Source organism: Notamacropus eugenii, chromosome 5 (assembly GCF_028372415.1).
Source record: "Notamacropus eugenii isolate mMacEug1 chromosome 5, mMacEug1.pri_v2, whole genome shotgun sequence".
NCBI lineage: Eukaryota > Metazoa > Chordata > Mammalia > Diprotodontia > Macropodidae > Notamacropus > Notamacropus eugenii.
This window is the reverse complement of record NC_092876.1, coordinates 39,762,521-39,785,423: the sequence shown is the minus strand read 5'-3', so window position 1 is coordinate 39,785,423 and position 22,903 is coordinate 39,762,521. Positions and strand designations below refer to the sequence as shown.

Below are 22,903 nucleotides of genomic sequence, written 5' to 3'. Positions count from 1 at the left end.
GAGCACCTAAAATTCCATCTCCAGCAGGCCCCCCCTAACCTGCTTGGCACAGGGCAAATGCTCATGTGGACTGGCTGCCGTCCTCCCCTAAGCTTCCATTCTGAGGCAGCGTGGTATGTCTACCATTCATGCTTATCACAGGGTACTGTTGGAACTGTCTAATGTCCCCAAGTACCACCAGGACAGTTGATTAGGGGCATTCTGGAAGAGTGGAAGGAGTCCTGGACTTGGCATAGGATGACCTGAGTTCAAATACCAGCCTCTCAAACCAGTGTGAATTTGGTTAAGTCACTTCCTTTCCCTGGGTTCCCCTTCCTGATGGAGGAGGAGTGGGAAGATGGGACTTGATGATGTCCATGGTTTCTTAAGTGATTTCCAAGGTCCTTCCAACTTTCACATTCTACAAATCCAGTGGTCCTTGGGACCAAGAGTTCCATCATCTCTTCTGGGAAAGGATTCTACAAAATGAAAATCCTTAAAGGAAGGTCAGATGGTACAGAACAGTGGGAAAACTATTGGATTTGGAAAGGCGAGGACCTCCATTAGAATCCTGCTTCTTTTTGACTTAGGGAAAATGACTTTAGATGTTCTTATTTGTAGAATCATGGGGTTGAGCTCAGTGATTTCTAAGGCTTCCTCTAGCTTTAAATCGATATTCTATGCTCAAACTGGAAAATATAATCTGATGATGCTGGTGATCTTTTTGACAATATGCCAGTCTAATTGAAATGACAAATGCCCACTGTGCCGAGCACTTGGGCAGAGTTTCCAGGAGGTAATACATGGAAGCCCGCTGCAGCCCTGACTGATATCTTAGTGCCCTCTGGGGGAGCTTGCTGCCTCCTCCACCCCACTCCAAGGAAAACCTCTCTAATTTTTGGAGAGAAATGGTTGCCCCTATTTCCTTCTGAACCTTCATGCCTTGGGGGCTCTCGGCATGTTCCTTACTTAGGAACATAGGAAAATATGAGAAAAGAGACAGAGGCAGAAGAATGTGAGAAAACTGAGACAGAGACAGAGAGATGATGCTTTCTGAAGATTTTCTTTCCAGCCACACTTAGCCCCTTGCCTCCCTCTAAACCCCTTCTCCAATCTCTAGGGTCTCCTGACTCTTGTCACATCCTGGCTTTGCAGTTTTTTTGAGAGGGGAAGTAGTTCCTTGAACTCATGGCTCATAAGCAGAGCACAAGACCATGGAAACCTCAAAGAAAGGACTTATGATGGAAATATTTTCTGGGGGTGGGGAACTGATGGATGGGGGATGGAGAAGGATTTTTCCAGAGCTGTTTGGGAGATGTGGGGAGGATTGTATAGGGATAAGTGGGATTCACCACATGGGGCAAAGAAATTTTAATTAATAATAGTAGCTGACAGTAACATGTGGTTGTCAATGAGGCTTGGCTTTTGACTTTCCAAACTCAGGCTCCCCTCCTCTTTCCTACAAGAATGGAAACTGTAGTATGGAAAAGTAGCAATGAAACTGGCCTGGAGTTACTCTTTTACCCTTGGAATTCACACAGATTGGAATCTTGGGCAGGAAGGATGATTTAGCCCATCCCTGGGCCTCCACAATGAAGTGCCCCTTCCCTCTGATAGATTTGGAGATAGCCAGTCTGTCCAGTTGGTCCTTAGAGGGAACGTTCTCTGGCTTCCTACTGTTGCTTAGCCTCTCTGTTCCTTCAAAGACCAGCTCCAGTTACTCCCCACCCTCCCTCTCCTGAGGTCTTCTGTGACCACACAAACCACACTGGTTCCCTCACTTTCTCAACTGTAGCAGCCCCAGGGAGTTGTAGAATCCCAGAACATCACATTCTAAAGGGACCTTAGCACAGACAGTATCAGAGCTAGAAGGGAACTGAGCAGAGAATGTCAGAGCTGGAAGAGCCCTTAGGACAGACAATGTCAGAGCTAGGAGGGCCCTTAGAACATGGAATGTCAGGGCTGGGAGGGCCCTTAGAACACATAGTGTCAGGGCTGGGAGGGCCCTTAGAACACAGAGTGTCAGGGCCGGGAGGGCCCTTAGAACACACAGTGTCAGGGCTGGGAGGGCCCTTAGAACACAGGATGTCTGAGCTGGGAGGACCCTTAGAACACAGAGTGTCAGGGCCGGGAGGGCCCTTAGAACACAGAGTGTCAGGGCCGGGAGGGCCCTTAGAACACAGAGTGTCAGGGCCGGGAGGGCCCTTAGAACACAGAGTGTCAGGGCTGGGAGTGCCCTTAGAACCCAGGATGTCTGAGCTGGGAGGACCCTTAGAACATGGAATGTCAGGGCTGGGAGGGCCCTTAGAACACGGAGTGTCAGGGCTGGGAGGGCCCTTAGAACACAGGATGTCAGACCCCACCCTCTTCTCCTTGCTAGGTGCTATCATGATCTCCATTTTATGATGGAGGAAATAGAGTCCCAGAGAAGTGAAGTCAGTTGCCTAGGCCCACTGCCTGGGAAGGGTGAGAGTCAGGACTTTGTCCCAGGGCTCTTGAGCATGGGTCCAGAGCTATCTTCATGCCACGCTGCTCATCTAATCCTTCCATCGTCTGTGCTCTGGCATTTAGTGCTTCTGTTACTTATCATGTTGCTTCATATGTGATGATCTTGTCACCCAGAAGGCTTGTATGTTCCCCAGAGGCCAGAATTGCGCCTCACAGGTCTTCTTTATCCTCCCACAAGCCTGCAGACATCTAGGTGTTCAACAAAGAACAGGGGCAATTCTGTTCAAAACCCTGTCTTAATTATGCCTCTGGTGGTTGGTTCTTTAGTGGAGGTTGTCCAGAGAGGATGAGGCATACTTCGCTTCCATCTTTGGGGACTTTTAAATCTAAGGTAGGTGCACAGACCCAGACAGAGGAAACCATGACTGTGGGCTAGGGGCTTATTCTATCCAGAACACTGGAGCCTCTGTGGGACTAATATGGTGAGACCCAAACCATGTGCCTTCCTTGTCCCACTCTAGAAGTGGCAGGTTCTGAGAGCACAGGACCATAGATTTAGAGCCTGAATAACTTCTAGTAGCCATCTAGTCCAATCGTAATGAAACAGAATGGAAGAGTGGACTTATCAGACCCTCAGATGGAGTGGAATGTGATGTACCCACAAGAGTCCAGGCTTTTTGTAAAACAAGCAAGCAGAAAACCAAAAAACAGATCTCCAACACCTGGAAGCAAACTCTAGATCCAAGTAAATAATACATTCTGAGTAGGCCAGACAGATTTCAGGGTAGAATAAAAAAAATATAGCAGTGCTTAATGGGTCATCAAGGTCTTTGGAGCTGAGGACAATGCAGCCTGGCTCATTATGAAAAGACTACTGGATTTGGAGTTGAAACGAACTGAGGCCAAATCCGGACTCCGCCACTCACTAACTGTGGGATGATGGGCATGTCATTTAATTCATCTAGGCCTCTAATTACTCGACGTTAAAGTGGAGGAATTAAATTAGATGAGTTCTAAGTAATCTCCCAGCATGAAATCTATCACCCTGTGACATGGAGGGGAGACTTGGTTCCAAGGTTACACAGGAGCAGTGAAGGGCAGAGCTGGGACTCATCAAAGATTCAGAACTGGAAAGGATCTTGTAACTAAGGAGTCTAGCCCCAAACTTGAGGTCTGGATAGGTTAAGAGACTTGCCCAGGGTCATACGTCTAGTAGTGTCTGAGGCAGAATTCAAACTCAGGACTTTCTGATGCCAGTTTTGGCAGTTTTATCTACTCTCTTGCCTCTGCCTTTTGAGTCCAGCTGCCCTATGCAAGGTAATATTTCTCTCCTCTCTCCCTCATTAACTCCCCTCCCCCACTTATTTGCTTTTTTTTTCCAGGACTGCTTATTACACAGACTATCGGCAGGTATACAGCATGGAGTACCAGACTGTGTATAAGTGCTGCCCAGGATGGTACCGGCTCAGCAATGACGAGGGCTGCCTTTACCGTAAGTCTCCCGGCCCCTGCTGCCTGCCCTGGGATCTGGTTCATATTACCCCTTCCCCTCCTTCTCCATTGTGCCCCCACCTCCTCCACCTCGCAGCTGCAGCAGACACTATAAATCTCCATCTCATAAAAGGGAATTTCTAATGGGGAAGGGGGGGGGGGGCGGGAAACATTCTCTCCAGCCTCTCCAGACACGGTCAGATATTTTTTTCCCTGGGCTTTATAGAACTTCCTCACTCCAACATGAAAAGGTTTCCAGGATCTGTTCACTCGCCGACTCAGTTTGCCAAAAACTATTAAAAATAAAATAATAAAACACAGGAGTAAAAGAGAAAACCTCATAAATTCCCCAAACACCCATTGCTGGCAGAAGCTGTGGAAAGAGTAAGCTGGGCTGTGATCAGAGCTGTCACCATGTAGAACATGACTTGTTGGCTGTGAACGGAGGGACTCAGTGGATGGGATTCCATCTTGGCCAACAGGCTTGCTCATTCCCGTTTTTCCTTATTCTCTTCACGTCTTTCAGATGGCACCAGGACTCTGGCCTCCCTGAGCTGGGCAACCTGTTGTGACAGGGCAGACTTGGCCTGGAAGCAGTCCCCATTCCATCACACAGGCCCCTGCCTTGGTCTTGCACCCAGGACCCAGGTCCCCAGTTATTTCTTGGAGTTTGCCCTCTATTTCCCCTAAGTAACCCTTGAGTCTAGTGCAGGACAGTGTGATCAGCTCCCCTTATAGTTTGGGAGCCAAGATGCTGCCTATATTACTCCATAAGATGAAAAATATTCTAAAGGTCCTTCTTTGATTTTCTTGGGCTCAGTTCTTTAGAAAGGTTACTGCAGGGACCCTCAGGTATGGGTCTCCCATAAGGCAGTGCATTGGAGTGGTAAAGAAGATTGGATTTGGAGTGGAGGATCTGGGTTTAAATTCCAATTCTGCCATTTAAGATCTATGTGACCTTAAGAGCAAGGAAGGAAATAAATATACGTTAAACACTTACTAATGAAGAAAGCAAGTATTAAGTGCCTTCTGTGTACCAGGTACTTTGCTAAGCAGTTTTATAGATATTATGTCATTTAATCTTTACAGCAATCCTGGGAAGTAAGTGCTCCCTACTTTACAGTTGAGGAAACTGAGGCAGATAGAGATTTGTCTATTGCCCAGAGCCACACAGACTAGTAAGTATGTGAATCCAGATCCAGTAAGTATGTGATTCCAGGCCTAGAACTCTATCTGCTATGTCACCTACCTGCCTCCCTAGGAAGGGACCTTAAAAGTTGTCTCTTTCTGACTCCATTGTTAGAGGAAGGTGGCACTGTAGTGCACAGGAAAGACTCATCTTCATGAGTTCAAATCTGGCCTCATAAACTTAATAGCTGTGTGACCCTGGGCAAGTCACTTAACCCTGTTTGTCTCAGTTTCCTGACCTGCAAAATGAACTGGAGAAGGAAATGGCAAACCACTCTAGTATCTTTCCCAAGAAACCTCAAATAGGGACATGAAGAGTTAAATGCAACTGAAACAATTGAACAGTTGTAGAAACAGTTTTTGTTTGAGTTCAAATCTGGCCTCAGACACTTATTACCTATGTGACCCTGGGAAAATCACTTCACTCAGTTTGAGGAAGCAAACCCCAGTTTCCTCATCTGGAAAATGAGCTGGAGAAGGAAATGACAAATCACTCTAGTAACAGCAAGAATGTTTCAGGCTCTGGGCTAAGCACTAAGCACGAAGCAAAAAGAAAGACAAAAAATGATCCTTACCCACCAGGAGCTTACAGTCTAATTGGGGAGATAACAAAAACAAAAAACCAAATATTATACAAATAAGCTAAGCGTAGGATAAATAGGAAATAAGCAACAGAAAGAAGATATAGACTTAAGAAAGATTTGGAAAGGCTTCCTAGGGAAGGTGGGATTTTAGCTGAGACTTGAAGAGAGCCAAAGAAGCCAGGACATAGGGATGAGGAGCGAGAGCATTCCAGGCCTGGGAACTGCCAATGCAAACACCCAGAGCTGAGTGTCTTTTTTGTGCTAGGGACAGCTGAGAGGCCATGAAAAGTAGGAGATTGGAGCCCTAGTTTCTGATTATTGTAGAATCTGTTTCTGGTTATGGACTGGGATGGATGTAAGAAACTTGAGCTTGGCGTTGCTTATTTGAGTGTACTCCGGCCCTTGGAAAAGTCCCCCCAAAATGCATGTCTTCTCTCCTACCCATCTCCCCTCAAGTTCTTATTTCTGGTAAACACTGTTTTAGGACTTAAATGCCCCCAGCAGTGGAAGCATGCATTAATCGCTCATCTGTTAATGGCGGATAATGTTGTACAGACCTGATTCCTGCCCTGTGGAAATTTTCTATCTCCACCTGGTCCTGCTTCAGAATTTCCTTCTCTCTGGCCTCTGCAATCTTCCTTCTGCAACTGACAACAATATTTAAAACAATCTCAGCTCTAGCAGGGACCTCAGAGGTCTTCTAGACTAATTCACAGCTCCAACATGAGTCCCTTCTAGGATGCCAGGGGTCATTAGGCCTGCTACTAAAGAGCCCTAAAGATGGAATCAATATGTGTTAAATGTCTACTGTATGCCAGGCACTCTGCTTGACAAAGATAAAAGAGAAATACTTCCTGACTTCAAAGAGCTGATATTCCATTAGTGAGAAAATATACGCACACTAAAGTACATGCAAACTAAATTTGGGTGATTTTTGGTGGGGAAGCACTAGCAGAGGGATGAATCAGGAAAGGCCACATGGAGGAGGTGTGATTCAAGAGACACTAGGTTTTCTAAGAAGCAGAGGTGAGGATGGAGGGCATTCCAGGCACGGAGTGAGGGTCAGTTGGTGCAGAGACACAGAGATCAAATGTTGGGTGTGAGAAATAGCAAGCAGGACCATCTAGCTAGAATTAGCATGCAAGAAAGGGCATTAAGTCAGGTGGGTAAGGAAGGCTGGACTCAGTTATTAGGACATTAAATGCCAAATAGAAGTTTAAAAAAATCTTTGAGGTAACAGAATGGTCAGAGTTTATTGAGCAGGGAAATGACGCTGTGAGACATGCTTTTGGAGCATCATTATGAACACTGTATGGAGGATGGATTAGAAAAGGGGAAGACCCCAGGCAGGGAGATCAATTAGGAAGTCAATGCAGCAGTCCAGGTAGTCAAGAAGAAAAAAATGAGGCAGGTGTGAGAGATGTGCTATGGAGAGGCTGAGGAAGAGAGAGGAGCCTCAGTTACTCATGGAAAACCACCAACCTCTCATTCCACATTTTTGGCATCCCTGATTGTTAGAGAATTCTTCCTGATAGTGACTCCGGCTTCCACCCCTTGCTCGGGCTTCTGCCCCTGGGACCAAGTGCAAAGCTAATGCTTCTTCCACAAAATACTTCTTTAGATACTTGAAGAGAACTGTCATGACCCTCCCTGTATTTTCTCTTCTCCAAGCTAACCTTAATCCTCACTTGCTTCAACAGGTCCTTATGTAGCATGAAGGCCCTTCTCCATCTCTGAACATTCTCCAGTTTGCCAATATCTTTCTTAAAATCTGGTACTTGGACCAGAACACAGCGATTCTGTGACTGAGGCAGAGGATAACTGTACTATCTCATTCCTTTTGGACACTATGTCTCTTTTAATGCAACCTAAGAATCTACATGGTTTTTTTTTGACCACCATCTTGTATTTTTGACTTGTATTGAACCTGAATAGCCAGACCTCTCCTGTGTTGTCCTCTAAAGTTGGGGAGACAGTTTGGTCTAATGGAAAGAGTGTTGGCTTTGGAATCAAAAGACCTGACTCTGCTCCTTACTGCTTGTGTGACCTTGTGTGAGTCACTTAATCCCTGAGCTTAAGTTTATTTATCTGTAAGATGAGAGGTCTCTAAGATCCCCTTCTGGCTTTAAGTTTATGAAGCAATTTTTAAAAATTAAAAAATATCTTTTATTTTCTCCTTGTCTTCAATTTCAAATGTATCCACCTTTCTCCCCTACTCAAAGAGCCATCCCTTACCCATCTAGTGGCCTCAGGCAGAGGCTGGATGACCACTTGCCAGGGATGCTGTTGGATACATTGCAGAAGAGCTATCTTTAGAGCTCTCTTCCTACTCTGAAATTCTAGGATACCCAAGATTTTGTGATTCTCTTGTCTTCAGTTTCCTTCCTTGTCAAATAAAGAAAATCAACCTGGTGTACTCCATAGGGCACTAGGAAATCTGGGTGCAAATCCTGCCTTATACACTTAAAATCTGTGTGACCTTGGTCAAATCACTTAACATCTGTGGGTCTCATTTTCCCCAAATGTAAATGGAGAGCAATTGGACTTGATGCCTTCTAAGGTCCCCTCCAGTTTTAAGTCTGTGTTCCTATGATCGATTTTCTGCCTACCTCATATAACATGAAAATCTTAATAATGTCATAGATGATAGCATGGTTCTTACAGGGGTCTGGCTATCTGAGTTCCATTCCCTCTTCTGATAGGTGGAGGTATCTTTTGGAGGTTCCTCTTCCCAGCTTACACAGAGAGGAGTGACACATTAGTAGGTCCAGGTGAAGGGACTAGGGAAGATGGAAGCAGCATCCTGCTGCATTCAAGAACTCAGCACACATGTCAATGGGACTGTTCCCCCGCTGAGCCAATTGAGTGGTAGACCTGCCTGTGAAATTAATTACTCCACATTATGTAAAGTGAGCTTGAGCAGGGCATAAAGATAACTGGAAGCCTGGAAATTATTCACTCAGCTTTTACCAAACTATGCTCCTACTCTCTGGAAGAAATGACCAGAAATGGCCCAGCTGGATGGAGGCCTCCCAATTCGGGCTAATTTCATGGTTAGGAAATGATGCTTTAGCTCATTTTTTAATTAGAATTAGGAGATGTGACACATAAAGGGGTGGATTATAGCTGTGACAGTCAGGGCTGTGCATATAGAAGACAAAGACCCTAAGCCAGGGATTTGCCAATTGGCACCTCCTCTTGGGGAAAGTCAAGGATATTTGGTTCTCTTTCTGACCTGATGCTGGTGATTGCTGTAGCTGGTGCTAAGACTCAGAGCCCAGCTTGCCTGGGGGTGCATCGGGCTCTTTTACCTCTTGTCTGGGCTCAGACCAGAAAAATGGATATGTTTCTTCTCTTTTTGTTTTTCATTTGTCAGATGGAAGAGAGAGGACCCCTCCATGCAAAAGGTAACTTGTGGAGGTTGTAGGGGTGCTGATGGTGGTGATAAGGACACTGAACGCATCCAGGGAAATCAACAGATATCTTCTTGTCTAAATTCTTTTGAGTTGACTTGGAGTGATGGAGAGGAGGCAAAAAAAACCAAACAAATAGGAGTGATTGCTTTCCAGTAAAGGAAATAATTCTGTCCAGGGAGGGAGAAAGCAGAGATGAGAGAACCCTTCAGTGACTGGGTCTAGGGAACTGCCATGGGGGAATGAATTTTTAGCAGAGTGCTGACTAGTTTTTGTCTATCTCTGCAGAAATGATGAGTTTGGGGTTAGTGAATTGCTGTGGAATCCATTCCCAGACAGCCCCAGTCTCTTCTGCCCAGGGAAGTCTCAGGGGCCCCTGCAAACAAAGCTTAGTGCGTATTTAGACCTTCCCAATAGGTCCGCTGCTGATGAGCTGTGAGAACGGGTGCTTTGCCCCTTTATTCTGCTTGGATCTCAGTGCCCCTAATACTTCCTCTGTTGTTTTTTTTTTGCATAGGGTGTCTGAGAGGGAACAAAAGGAGTCGTGTTTAGTTGGGGGAGGAGTGGGGATGGGGAAGAGCAGACATCAAAGCCTGTCATTTCTGTTGGGTGGCCAGGGATTCCAGTGTTGGGCCAAAGGTGGATCATATAACCAGTTCAAAATAAAAATTTGGGTTCAAGTAGGGGGGAGGTGAGAACTGTGGAGGGGGAGGGGGAGGGGAGACCAAGAGGGAGAGGAAGTGTTAGTTATGTCTAAGAAGATCAGGAATCTTCTTGGTGAGAGGTAGCCTAGTACAGCGGTTCCTTCCATGTGACGTCCCATTTCCCATCTCTGTGTCTTGGCCCAGGTTGTCCTCCCATGGGGCGAACGTGCTTCTGCCTTTCAGAGACCCTAGCTTTAACTAACAATCAAGCCCTGATTTGTAGAGTTTGCTGATTTCCCGTGTATAAACACTCACACTGAAAACTTAACAGTCAACTCTTAAGAGCGGGCTTCAGCTCACCTCTGCTCCCTTCCTCCCAATTAGCTTGTATTTACTTTACATATGCTTCTATGGGCACATGTTATTTCCTCTAGTTGACAGTAAGGTTTTAAAGGGTAGGAACTGATTTTTTTTTTTTGTCTTGTATCCGTAGCAAAGTCCCAGGTACACACTGGGTGCTTAATTAATGCTGTTGATTGATTTAATCACAGACTGAGAGTTGGAAGGTAGCAGCAAGCCATGTACAGAAGGTATCTCTACTGAAACATGTCTGAAAAGTGCTTGGTTGGGTCTGATGGATAGGGATTTGAGAGACTTGATTTCAAATTCCAGCTCCAACCCTCACTGAGCTGTGTGACCATGGGGAAGTTAGTCTAAACCTCTAACCACTCTCTCATGATGCCTCATTGGGGAAATGTGGGTGGGTCACATTATCAAGACTTGTTTGGGGTGTATTGGACCCTACAGTGGAGCCATGGAAGATGGCGCCCTAATACTTGCAATCTAAGTTGTCTCTCATTTGGCTAACCCTGAGTGAATTCATATCTAAACAATTTCTGGGCAAGCTTTATGTAGCCTATGGGCATCCCTCCAGGTCAAATTGTTAGCCCCAACTGCCCCAGAAACTGGGAAAATGAGAGGAAAGGAAGAGGATAAAGGTATAGAATCATTCTCATAATGTTGAATTCCTTAGCAACAAGAATGGGAGACTCTGCCTTATCTTGTTGGAAGAGAGTGCCTTTGTGAGGTTTTATCTTTGGCCTAGATGGGCAGCTAGGTGATACAGTGGATAGAGTTCTGGGCCTGGAGTCAGGAAAACCTGAGTTCAAATCTGGCCTCAGATACTTACTAGCTGTGTGACCCTAGGTAAGTCATTTCACTCTGTTTACCTCTGTTTCCTCATCTGTAAAATGAGCAGAAGGAAATGACAAACCACTCTTGTATCTTTGCCAAGAAAACCCCAAATGGGGTCAAGAAGAGTTGGTCATGAAGGAAATAGCTAAACAACGAAATGAACAACTGAGCATGGGAGGGATAAACTCAAAATGAGTAGAGAATCTTAGCTCAGAAAGGGGATACCTTGATGATGGAAGAAGATACCTCAAGCTATGGGGCCACAGGCCTATAACTGGAAAACCAATTAGTCTGGGAGTTCATGGACAATCTTGGTGTTGGGCAATCTGGTGAAGCCTATGGGCCTCTTCTCAGATTCATGGTTCTAAGTACATACAATTAACCAAAGAAGAGTCCAAAGGAAAACAATCATGTTGAAATAAAATTCATTGACCCCAGTAAGAATCCCTGAGATAGTCCAACCCCCTCTCTTTACAAAAGAAGAAATTGAGGCTTTGAGCTGTCATAGGATCATAAACAGAAAGCTGGAATGGACCTTTGAAGCTATCTACTCCAATTCTCCCCCCCTTTTTTTAAATTGATGAGTAAACTGAGGCCTAGAGAGGTTAAATGACCTGACAGGAAATTAGCAAATCTTCAATTTCAGCTCAGCATGCCTCATTTCCATATGCAGGTCTCTTCCACTATACTCCTTGCAAGTGACTTTTGATCTTCCTACCATCCAACCAGAGCATCTTTGGCTCTGGCAGTGAACCAATCAAATGATCACTTTGATCATGTGATCAACAATGAACCAAGTATGTCTGTCCATCTCCAGCACTGTGACATCTCTGTATTTCTTTAAAAAAATTTCTTTAAAATTTCTTTAAATTTCTTTAAAAAATAGCATTTTATTAGTTCTAATTACATATAAAGATAATTTTAAATATTTTTACTTATAATTTATATATATTTATATTTTGTTCATTTAAAAAAATAAAATGCGTAAATGCATTTAAATAATTTTTAAAAAAATTAAATAAAATTTTGAGTTCCACATTTTCTCCCTCCCCATTCCTAAAATGGTAAGCAATTTGATATAGGTTATATCTGTGCAATCATGTAAAATATCAAATCAAAATTTCTTAACCTTTATTGTATCATGGACACCTTTTGACAGCCTTCTCAGAATAAAGTTTTTAAATAACTGAAGGAATTGTTAAATTTTAGTTGGAGGTTAGTGGAAATAAATATGTAATTTCTTTTCCTATCCAAGTTCAGAAATCCTCTGAACTCTATCCATGGTCCTCTTGGGGGTGTGGGTGAATTCCAGTTGTTGATCCAGCGCAACCCTACTCATTTTACAGAGGAAGAAACTGAGGCTCTGAGAGCCCAAGGCCACAAATATTTAATAGAGCAAACAGTCTTCAAATACAGCTCCTCTAGCTCCAGACTAGGACTCCAGTGTCAGACCCTTTGTTGCCTTGTAGGCTGGGAATATTTTGATTCCCAGACCCAACAAAGTTTTGGAGTTGGCCATCTAGTCTAACCCATACTTGTTAAAGAATGCTCACTTGACAGGTAGTTGTCCAGCCTTTGCTGAAGGCCTCTGGGGGGTTGGAAGGGAGCAGCTTCTCTGGGCTAACTCAAGTTGTTAGGAAATCCTGGCACCAAGTCCCAATCTTCCTCTTTTCCATGTGCCTGTTGTTGTAGCTCCTGATTCTGCCCTCTGGGGCTGAGCAGAAAGTGTCTGCTCTCTTTCCCTCCTTCCCCCCTTCCATAAGACACCATTTCACATACCTAAAGACAGTTGTGCTCAGTTTTCCTGGATCACATCTGGAGTGAGTGAGAAGAGTAGGACCACGTCTAGGGAGTCTCCATGTATATTTCCTGGACTTGATGCTTGATTTTTTTTCCATTGGCTTTTCATTAAATTTTGGTTTCAGCTCAAGTCTGGTTTACCAAAACGTTTTCATTCCAGAAACACTATTTGGTCACACTCCGTGAACCTATACACTTGTTTGTCTTTGTTGTGTATATGACCAAAGTGACCATTTGAGTAGCCAATGAAGAATTCCTACCAAGTCCTCTCTGGGATTTCCATTCTACCAGAATCAACTAGATTAGGGCTTCTTAATCTGCAGTTCATGAACTTTTTTTTTTTTAATTTTGATAACTGTATTTCAATAACATTGGTTTCTTTTGCAATCCTGTGTATTTTATTTTATGCACTTAAAAACATGATTCTGAGAATGGGGTCGATAGGCTTCACCAGACAATCCATGTGGAATGATATTTAAAAAGTTAAGAATCCTTGCCAAATCCTACGTGGTTTCTATGATCTAGAAGACTAGATTTAAAGAAAACTAGACTAGAAGACTAAATCTATGACCTTATGAAGACTTCTGGACCCCAGACTTTTTACCTCAAAAATGGAGGGTATGAAATCTAGTGGTCCCTCTTGACAAATCTCATGAGCCTTTGGGTGGATAGGGAAATGGACTTGAATCTGAGCTCTGCTATAGACCAAAAAGTACTTGGGCTGGGTGGGCCTTTCTTTGTTAGAATGAAAGGAGACAATACAATAGAGTGGAAAGAACATTAATTGCCATTTAACCTGAGTTAAATAGGGCAGCTTGTGTTTGTCCTTTGTTGCCGAAGAAGACCATGCCATCAGAGAAATGATGACATGACTTGCACTTGACTTTTTTTGAGTGAGGGAGGGCTGTGCAGGTCACCAGTGGTGGTGGCTCCTCCAGAGCCGTCTGAATCCAGTGACCTGATATTCCTCAGGATGACTGGAGATGGCCCAGGATACTCTGGGAGAACTTGGGAATAGGGCAGCTTGGGGAACAGTGAATAGAGTGCCTGACCTAGAGGCAGAAAGACCTGAGTTCAAATCTGGCTTCAGAAACTTACTAGCTGTGTGACCCTGTGCAAGTCACTCCATCCTATTTGCCTTAGTTTCCTCATTTGTAAAACGAACTAGAGAAGGAAATGGCAAACCATTTCAGCATTTTAAACACATCTGGAAAATGAAAGAACAAACTCTAGTTAAAAGTCCTTCCCTGGGCAAATTACTCAAACTGTCTGGGTCTCAGTTTCCTCATTTGTAAAATGAGTGGTTTGGACTAGATGACCTTATCCTGCTTCAAATCCAGGATACCCTGACTAAACCTGGGATTCACTTTCTCTCATTAGCTTAGCTGTTCATGTAGAAGACAACAGAGCTTGCTAAACTATAAACTATTTGAGGGCAGGGACAGTCTTTTTGAAATCTTTGGGCCTCTTGTACATAGCAGATGCTTAATAAGGATTTGTTGAAAGAATTGGTAAGCTAATAAACATTTATTAAACACCTACTAAGCCCTGGAAATTAAAAAAGAGGCAAAAGACAGGCCCTGCCCCTCAAGGAGACAACTAATGGAAGAGACTGCAAGCAAACAAATATGGGTAAAAGAGAATATGTAGAGAATAAATAGGAAGTAATTAAGAGAAAGAAGGCTCTGGAACTAAGAGGGGTTGGGAAGGACTTCCTGTGGAAGGTGGGATTTTAGTTGGGGTTTGAAGGAAGCCAGGGAAGCTGTAAGGGGGAGAGTTGGAGAAAGAGCATTGCAGGCATGGGGGGACAGTCTGGGAAAATGCCTGGAGTAGAGATAAAGTATCTTGTTCATGGGACCGCCTGGGGACCGCTGTCACTGGATTGAAAAGGACATGTTGGGGAGAAAGGTATAAGAAGACTGGAAAGATGGGAGGGGACTATTTACCATTTTGTATCTGATCCTGAAGGTAATAGGGAGCCACTGGAATTTATTGAATTGGGGGGGAGGTGAGAGACTTGAGTTCAAATTCTCCCACTGATACCTACTATCTGTGTGACCCTAGGCTAGTACTAACTCTCTATGACTATAAATTACAGAGAAGGTGCCAACCTGCACCGAGAGACAGAATTTCCCACCAGGAATTCCCTAGACCAATGAAATCACAATTCTAACTTCACAACCAAAATTATTGTCTCTTCTTGGGTACTGCCACTTCTTGACTCTGACAGCTGGTAGAGTGGATAGAGCTCTGAGCTTGGAATCAGGAGGACCTGAGTTCAGATTTGACCACAGACACTTACTAGCTATGTGACCCTGGGCCAGTGACTTAACTGCTCTCTGTCTCAGTTTTCTCAACTGTAAAATGGAGGTGACAATAATGGCACCTGCCTCCCAGGGTTATTATGAGGTTCAAATAAACTAAAATTTGTAAAGTGCTTAGCACAGTGTCTCACACATAGTAGGCCCTTAATAAACGCTTCTTCTCTCCCTCCATCTTTCTTTCTATCCTTCCCTCTCTTTTCTCTCCCTTCTTTCCTTCCTTCTTTTCTTTTTTTCCTTGTTTCTTTCCTTCCCTCATTTCTTTCCTCCTTCCTTCCCTCCCTCTTTTCTTCCCCCACCCCACCTTCTCATCAAAGATTCCTTATGCAGTATTTTGCCCTGTAACCTGGACACTATACAAAGACAGCTGCATAGACCTGTCTTCTAAGCGATGACAATTTTGGTTCCATTTCTCACTGAGATGCGTGCCAGAGGGCTAGAGCCCAACTGTTTGTTTGGTGGGGTGGATCAGTTTAGAGCCAGGCAGGGATCCAGTTATTCTATCTTTTCTATAGCTGATAAATTCCAGGTTTGTTCAGCGTGGAATCTCTCCACCTGACTACAGGACTGGCCGCCCCGGTGCCAGATGCATTCTTGGAGAAAGTGGAAAGTGGGGCCTACCAGGGCACAGAGAAAATGCCTGTGTGGGCATGTGTGTACCTGTGATCTCTTGTGTTCTTGTCTGTGCACACCTCATGGTGGGCATGTATGTGTGTGTGTGTTTGTGCATGTGCACATAGGCATGTGCACACATGCACAAGGGTGGGAAAACCTCCAGGAAGGTCATTTTCATACATGAAAATTTCATTTGGTGGTCTCTGGCCCTGCCTCAGCATGTGGCTTCCTGCAGGGTTGGATTTCATCGCCTTCCAGCCATCCGCCTTATTCTCCATGGACAAGGGCTGGGGGAGGTGTGGACGTGTGGCTTTTGCTGTCTGTCTAGTTGCTGTATGCCAGCAAACATGTGCCAAACACCTTCTGTGTTCAGAGGCCTGGGCTGGGCCCAGAGGAGGGAAGTACTAGGCAGCATGGTGTAGTCAGTGAATAGATAGCGTGTGAGGCTTGGAGTGAGGATGACCGGGATTCAAGTTTTGCTTCTAATACTTTCTGGCTGTACTTTTCTGAGCTTTGGTTTACTCATCTGGAAAATGGAGATGGTGGTAGTACCTTTCTCACAAGGTTGTTAGATGAGATAGTAAAATTATGGAATGAAATGAATACAGATTTGGATAATAGAAAATGGATGGAAACTTTAGAGAACTAGGTAGGTGCCAGTTATTATAAAACATAGTCCCTGCTCTGATGGAGTTTGTAGTCCGGTAGTGAGGTTTCAGGGGCTGACAGGAGCATGGGCTTGGAAGATGGCCCTGGACTGTGTCTTCTTCTTCTGGGGAAGGGGGAAAGAACACAGAATACCCTCTGTCTCCAAAGCTACGCTGATCTGATCTGTGAACATCACATTCAACAAGTGTCTCTTGGGATAACTCCCATCCTTCTGCCCCTGGCATCCCTCACTTACCTGAGAAAGGCAGACAGCTGACTTTTCAGGTTGTGTGGACTCTCAGGTCTTCTGTTTTCTGACTTTTCGTAGAAGTTTAGGTGTAGGGCTAGAAGGGCCCTAACCAAACTTCTCACTTTACAGATAAAAAATTGAGTCCCAGAGAGAGAAGGGACAGATCAGTAAGCACTAGTGGCCAGTAAGCACTAGTGCTAAGATTCAGACCTGGATTTCCTGAGTCCAAATCTATCGATCCCTGCATTAAGCTGCATGGTCTCCTGTGGAAGGTAGGCAATGTTCATTTATTGATTTGATTTCAAGAATTTTTTTTTATTTGATAAACCTTAGAATCTCTAATTTCCTCTTAGGTTCCTCCTAAGAAAGGCTTCCCCTCACATACCCAGCTGCTAAATGCTTGCCTTCTTCTACCATTCTCTTATATTTTTTTTCCATCATCTTTGATCAAACAACCAGAATTTAGTGAACTTGGAAATAACAGTGACAAAAGTGAGTAAATCTCTGCCCTCAGGGTGCTTACCTTCTGCTGAATCTCATGTGAGGGAAGGAGCAGGGAAATGGAAAGTCAAGACAGTTTCTTGGATCTTGGTATTGCAGGCCCTTGTGGACATAGGGACTGCCGGCCCTTTGGCTAGATGTCCTCACAGTCTGTAGAGAGCTCTCTGGCTCCTCATGGACCAGGCCAATCTTGTCTTAGACAGAAAGGCAATTGGGTCATCCTTTGGTATATCAGAAAGAGCATTCACTGAGAGGCAGTGTGAATCTTGACCCTGACAAGTTACTAACTTTGTGACTCTAAGTAAGGCACTTGATCTCCCTGAAGCTCAGTTTCTAATGTGTTAAATGGGAATAATGCTCCTACTAACTAAATCACAGGATTGGTGTGAGGGGAAATTCTCTTTTAAAGTTTCAAGCTTCATGTGGGCTACTATAAGTATGATTATCTCATTCTCCTCATCTGTTTCCCATTTACTCTTTTCATTTTGTGAGATAGAGTTCATAGAGAAAGGAAATAAACATTTATTAAGCACCTACTATGTGCCAGGAACTATGTGGAGCACTTTACAAATATTTCTTCGTTTGATCCTCATGATAACCCTGGGAGGTAGGTACTATTATTAGTACATTTTACAGATGAGGAAACTGAGGCAGACAGTAATGAAGTGACCTACCCAGGGTCACACAGTTAGCAAGTGTCTGAGGTTGGATTTGAACTCAAATATTCCTGAATCCAGGTCCAACTCTCTGTCCGCTGAACCACCAAGCTATTCATAGGAAAGTAGGTTTGTAGCTGGAAGTTACCTCTGAGAGCATCAAGTCCAAATCCTCCATATTATAGATGATGAAACTAAGGCCCAGAGATTAAAAAAAAACCTGAAAAACTTGCTTAGGATCACACGAGACCCTGTGCCCAAGAAAGGATTCAAATCCAGGTTTTCCTGACTCCATAGTCCAGTGCCTTATCCTGTCTGGCTATGTTGCCTTTTCATTAGAGATGGTCCTAAGGCAGGTTCCTAGCCCTGATATTATTATTTTATCTTATTCTTTAATTTTTCTTGTATGTTTAACATACAGCAGACTGTAACTTGGGTGAGTAAGAGAACTGCTTTTTCTAGTTGAATAAAAATACTTGGATTTCAGTGCATCATCTGAATTCTCACTGAAAGCATCCTCGGTAAAGCTCTCCTAGTGGACTAGACTGAAGGGAGGATGGTTAAATTTCATCTTATCCCCACCTGGTTTTGATTTCTTTCACTGCGGCTCTGTTTGGAGAGTTTTTCATTGCATACTTCATTCATTTGGAGATTTCTGGCATTAGGTAGGGTGGTATCTACTAACTGAACCTCCCTCTTGTGTTTTTTACAGGTCCATGTTATGTCTGGGTGACTGCTGGCCTTAGCTTGTCTTCTACAGTGCTTTTGCCCCATTTGATTTATTTGTTGACTTTTCAAGAATTCTATTGGAGTTTGTATTTGTAGTACAGGGATCTGTTGATTCATGAAGGAGAGAAAACTTGTGTCATGTGATTCTGTTTACTTGAAGGTATTTTCCTAAGTATATAGTAGGTGCCAAATTTTTGCACTCTGCAGTGATATGTAGTTTCTACTATTTCCTTGCAAAAATTACATCAAGTTGGTTAGTTTGGGTTCCTTAAGATCATAGATTTAGAGATGGAAGCATCCTTGGAAGCCATCAAATCCAATTCTCTCAAAGAGAGATTTTTTTTTTAAAAGAACTTGCCCAGTGTCAGACAGCTGGTGAGTTTCTGAATCAAGATTTGAACCCAAGTCACTCTTATTCCAAGTCCACTACAGCACCTTAACAATGATTTTTCTATATATATAGATTTCTCTCTTTCTCTTTCTCTTTCTCTGTATGTGTGTGTGTGTGTGTGTATGAAATATATACACATGATTTTTTATTAGTTCAGGCTTAAAACATAAATATTAATTAACAAATTTAAATATTTTATTTTTTAAAGCACTTAAAAGTAGCATTTCAAAAGATAAGATCCATATCTAAGTATCAGATATATTGATGACATAGGTTCTTTCTTGAAAAAAAAAAAGCATTTCTTCACTGGTTTAATTTGTGCATTTTCACATGAGGATAAAGTTAGCAGGGACAGGTTTTATATCCTTGTCACAAGTGGCTCCATTTCTGTAAACAAATCCACTTGATACATCTCTTTGTTGGAGGCTCCTTTGTTGACTGACTTGTTATATCATTGGTTGAGTCCATGTGGCTGTGGACCACAGAGGGCTTTTTGGTTCCATGCTTGTATCTTAGCTATTTCATGGACTCCATCTGGAAGTAAATTGAAGACATTCCCTAAGACCCTCAGTGTATATTTATTGATCATTGGTCTTCACAACTGACCTGTGAAATGCTATCTCTTTGTTCCAAAAGTATATTTCTGTAAGGTTTTGGTTCATTTCTCATGTCATCCATAGACATTTGTCAATCGTCTTCCTCCATTTTGACCTAGAAAGGTTGTTGTTATTGTCATCTTTACCATCCCTCTTCTTCTGGAGGTGTAGAATTCCAAGGTTGTGTGGGAGGGCACAGTTGGGACAGTTTCTGAAACTTTTGTCTGGTCTAGGACACACCTCTACTCTAACTTGAACATGGAAGGCAGCATGTTCTAATACAGAGACTTCAAACACACAACCCTGTGACCTGTGATGCTCTGGTGTGACCTGAACCAGAATGAAATGTAATTGGAAAATATTAAGCAAAACAAATAAAATTGCAGTAAAACATAGGTATTATTACATTTTATAACTCAGTTACTATATGACCCACAGGGATACTTACAAATAGTTCGGTGGTTCCCATTTCTATTTGAGTATGACATTATTCTATCTAGTAGATAGAATGCTGGGCTTGGTCCCCAGGAAGACCTGAGTTCAAGTCCCACTTTGTACGTTCAAGTTATAATAAGTCACTTAGACTCTTGTAAGATGGAGATAATCTTATGACACCTACTTCCTGGTTCTTTTTAAAAATTCAATTTCATGTTCAGTTTCAAATTCTCCCCCTTCATCCTTCCTTTCTCTTATCCTTTGAGAAGGCAAGAAATCCAAGTACTATCACACATATATATAGTTATGCATAACAAATTCCTGCGTTAACTACATCCAAACAAAAAAAATAAAAAGAAAGAAAAGATGCTTCAATCTGTACTCCAAGTTCTTCAGGTCTCTCCCTGGAGGGGAGTTGCATGTTTCATCATGAGTCCTTTGGAATTTTTATGGGTTGATGTGGACCAGAGCTATGGAATCTCTCAAAGTTCATTATTTTTACAATGTTATTTTCATGGTATAAATGGCTCTCCTGGTTCTGCTTCCTTCACTTTGCATCTGTTCATTCAAGTCTTGCCTTCCTGGATTTGTTGTGAAGAAAATACTTGTAAACCCCAAAGCCCTCTGTAAATGCAAGTTATTGATTATGTTTCTGGATCAGAGAGTCCCTCATGTAGACATCTGCTGGCCTTGGACATCTGCTTAGTTATGCCTCCTTCCTTAATACTTTTTTTTCCTCCTTCTTTTAAGTTTCAGCTTATCAGATACAATGCTTGTGACCAAGACTAGCTCAATGACTGTGGGCAAACCTATGTGACTGCTCTGAGGCTCAGCCTTCTCACCTGTAAAATGGGAATAATAAGATCTCTACGGCCTGCAGCATCACAGAACTTTTGTGAGATTCAAGATCATGTATGTAAAGGCTTTGCAAACTTTATAAGGTCTATCTTTATTTCTGTTATTATGATGATGATAAGAGGAGGATGACTTCTTCCTTCAATCTCCTTTGTTTCCATCACTCCTTGTAGCTTTGGACAGTCTTAGGAGCTTTTCCTTAGGGTCAGTGACTGGAGAACATCAGTGAGCCCCATTCTCCCTTCCTTCTTCCATGTTTCCATCACTACTTGTAGCTTTGGACAGTGTCAGGAGCTTTTTCTTAGGGGTAATGACCAGAGGACATCTGTGAAAACCTGCTTTCCCCATCTCACCTGGGTGACAGTCAGGGGATGGGGCCCAGAGCCTGCCCACAGGTACTATTGCAACTCTGACAGTTGCACACCTCAGTTCCTGGATAAAGACACAAAGGTGTTGATTTCTTTGCTTCTTGGGGTCCAGACTCCCTTGAAACTCCACGTCTGGCTTCCAACAAAGATCCTTAACTCTTTGGCAGGGAAATACTCTCAGCAGCCTGGCCTCTCTCAGGGAGGAAGCCCTGGCCTCTGTTCCATCAGATAGGAGAAAGTTAGGTATTCATACACACCCCTTCCCACCCTACCCCCTCTTCATTCCTGGAGCTGAATGCCGCCAGGAAAACTGGTGGAGAGCTGTCCCTTTCTGAATTCCAGGACTAACCTCTGCACATATCCAGAATCCCCACCAGGACCTCCCCCAGGCAAATATTCTTTCCATCCAGGGACATTGCCTGCACAACATCCCTTTCCCCCTTTCCTGAGGGATGAAAGCTTGTAATTTGAACTGGACAGGAAGTTCTCTTTGGGGTGTGAATCCCTTTTCTGTATACCTCTTCCAGTCTCAGGTGTCAGTTAACACCAGACAAAACCATTATAAGACAGTGGCGACTGAACCCCTTTTCTGTGTGTGTGGGGGAGGGGAAGGGGGGCTGGGGTCAGTGGCCTGCTTTCTCCCCTCCCCCATTCCACCCCAGGTTACCTGATTCCTAGAAGAGGCTAAACTTGGGCTAACAGGGACAAATTGGATTTGAGAAGATGCTTTTCATCACATTCTGATTAGGTTCCCTGAATAAGGAATGGAATGTCAATGCCCCCTTTGTCATCCTGAGGTTCCGAGAGCGTGTCGTTCAGTATATTCACAGCCTTAGGGTGGTCAGCGTCTGGGGATGCTGTCTGACCTGCCTTTTCACCCTTCCCCCCAGGCCTGCTGGTGGGTCTTCCTGCCTCAGGTCTCTCCCCGCTACACTCAGAAGCCAAAGTGATCTTCCTAAACAAAGTTCTGATATTCATTCCACTCTTGTGGTTCCCTATCTCCTCCAGGACCAAATTTCAGATCCTTGATTTGGCTTTCAGAGCCCCTTAGCACCTGCCTTTGCAGAGTTCTTACACCTTATATACGCTGTGTATTATTAGTCTTTGATCCAGTGAACCTGGTCTCTGGGCTCATTGTTGAATGAGACACTGTAGTCCCCAAACTCTGGACATGTTGTCTTGAAAACAGGGGCTGTTTTTTACCTTTATTTGTATCTGCAAAGATTAACACAACTCCTGGCACATAGTAGGTACTTAATAAATGCCTGGTGATTTGAGACTTCTCATCCCCTCTACCCTAAAATGGAATTCAGATCATTTCAGGTCACTGGGTCACAAGTTTCTAAAAACAGAATTTGGTCCCTATTGGTAAAGTTCGTGGCAGTTAGGTGGCGCTGCAGTGGATAGAGCTCCTGGCCTGGAGTAAGGAAGACCTGAGTTCAAATCAGACCTTAGACACTTCCTAGCTGTGTGACCCTAGGCAAATCACTTAACCCTGTTTGCCTCAGTTTCCTTTCCTATAAGAAAAGCTAGAGAAGGAAATGGCAAACCTCTTCAGTTATCTCTGCTAAAGAAAACCCCAAAATGGGGTAAGAGTCAGATGTGGCTGAAAAGAGACTGAATAACCCAGTCTCTGCCTCCAAAGTGTCATAGACTCATACATCTACAGTTGGAAGTGACCTCAGAGACCATCTAATTCAAATCTCTCATTTTATACATGAGGAAACAGAGGCCCAGGGAAATAATGTGGCTTGCCTAAGCAACATAACTCATAAGCTTCAGAGCTTGGATTGGAAT

At 43.6% G+C, this 22,903-nt stretch overlaps 1 protein-coding gene across 3 annotated transcripts in view; it reads left to right on the top strand.

Moving 5' to 3' along the window:
- Nucleotides 1–22,903, top strand: part of MEGF6 (multiple EGF like domains 6) — a 360,321-nt gene that overhangs the window by 44,593 nt on the left and 292,825 nt on the right. For all 3 annotated transcript variants that reach the window (XM_072608634.1, XM_072608633.1, XM_072608635.1), the window contains exon 3: nt 3,810–3,919. In XM_072608634.1, the coding sequence (XP_072464735.1) occupies nt 3,810–3,919 (110 nt within the window). The remainder of the gene's footprint in view (nt 1–3,809; nt 3,920–22,903) is intronic.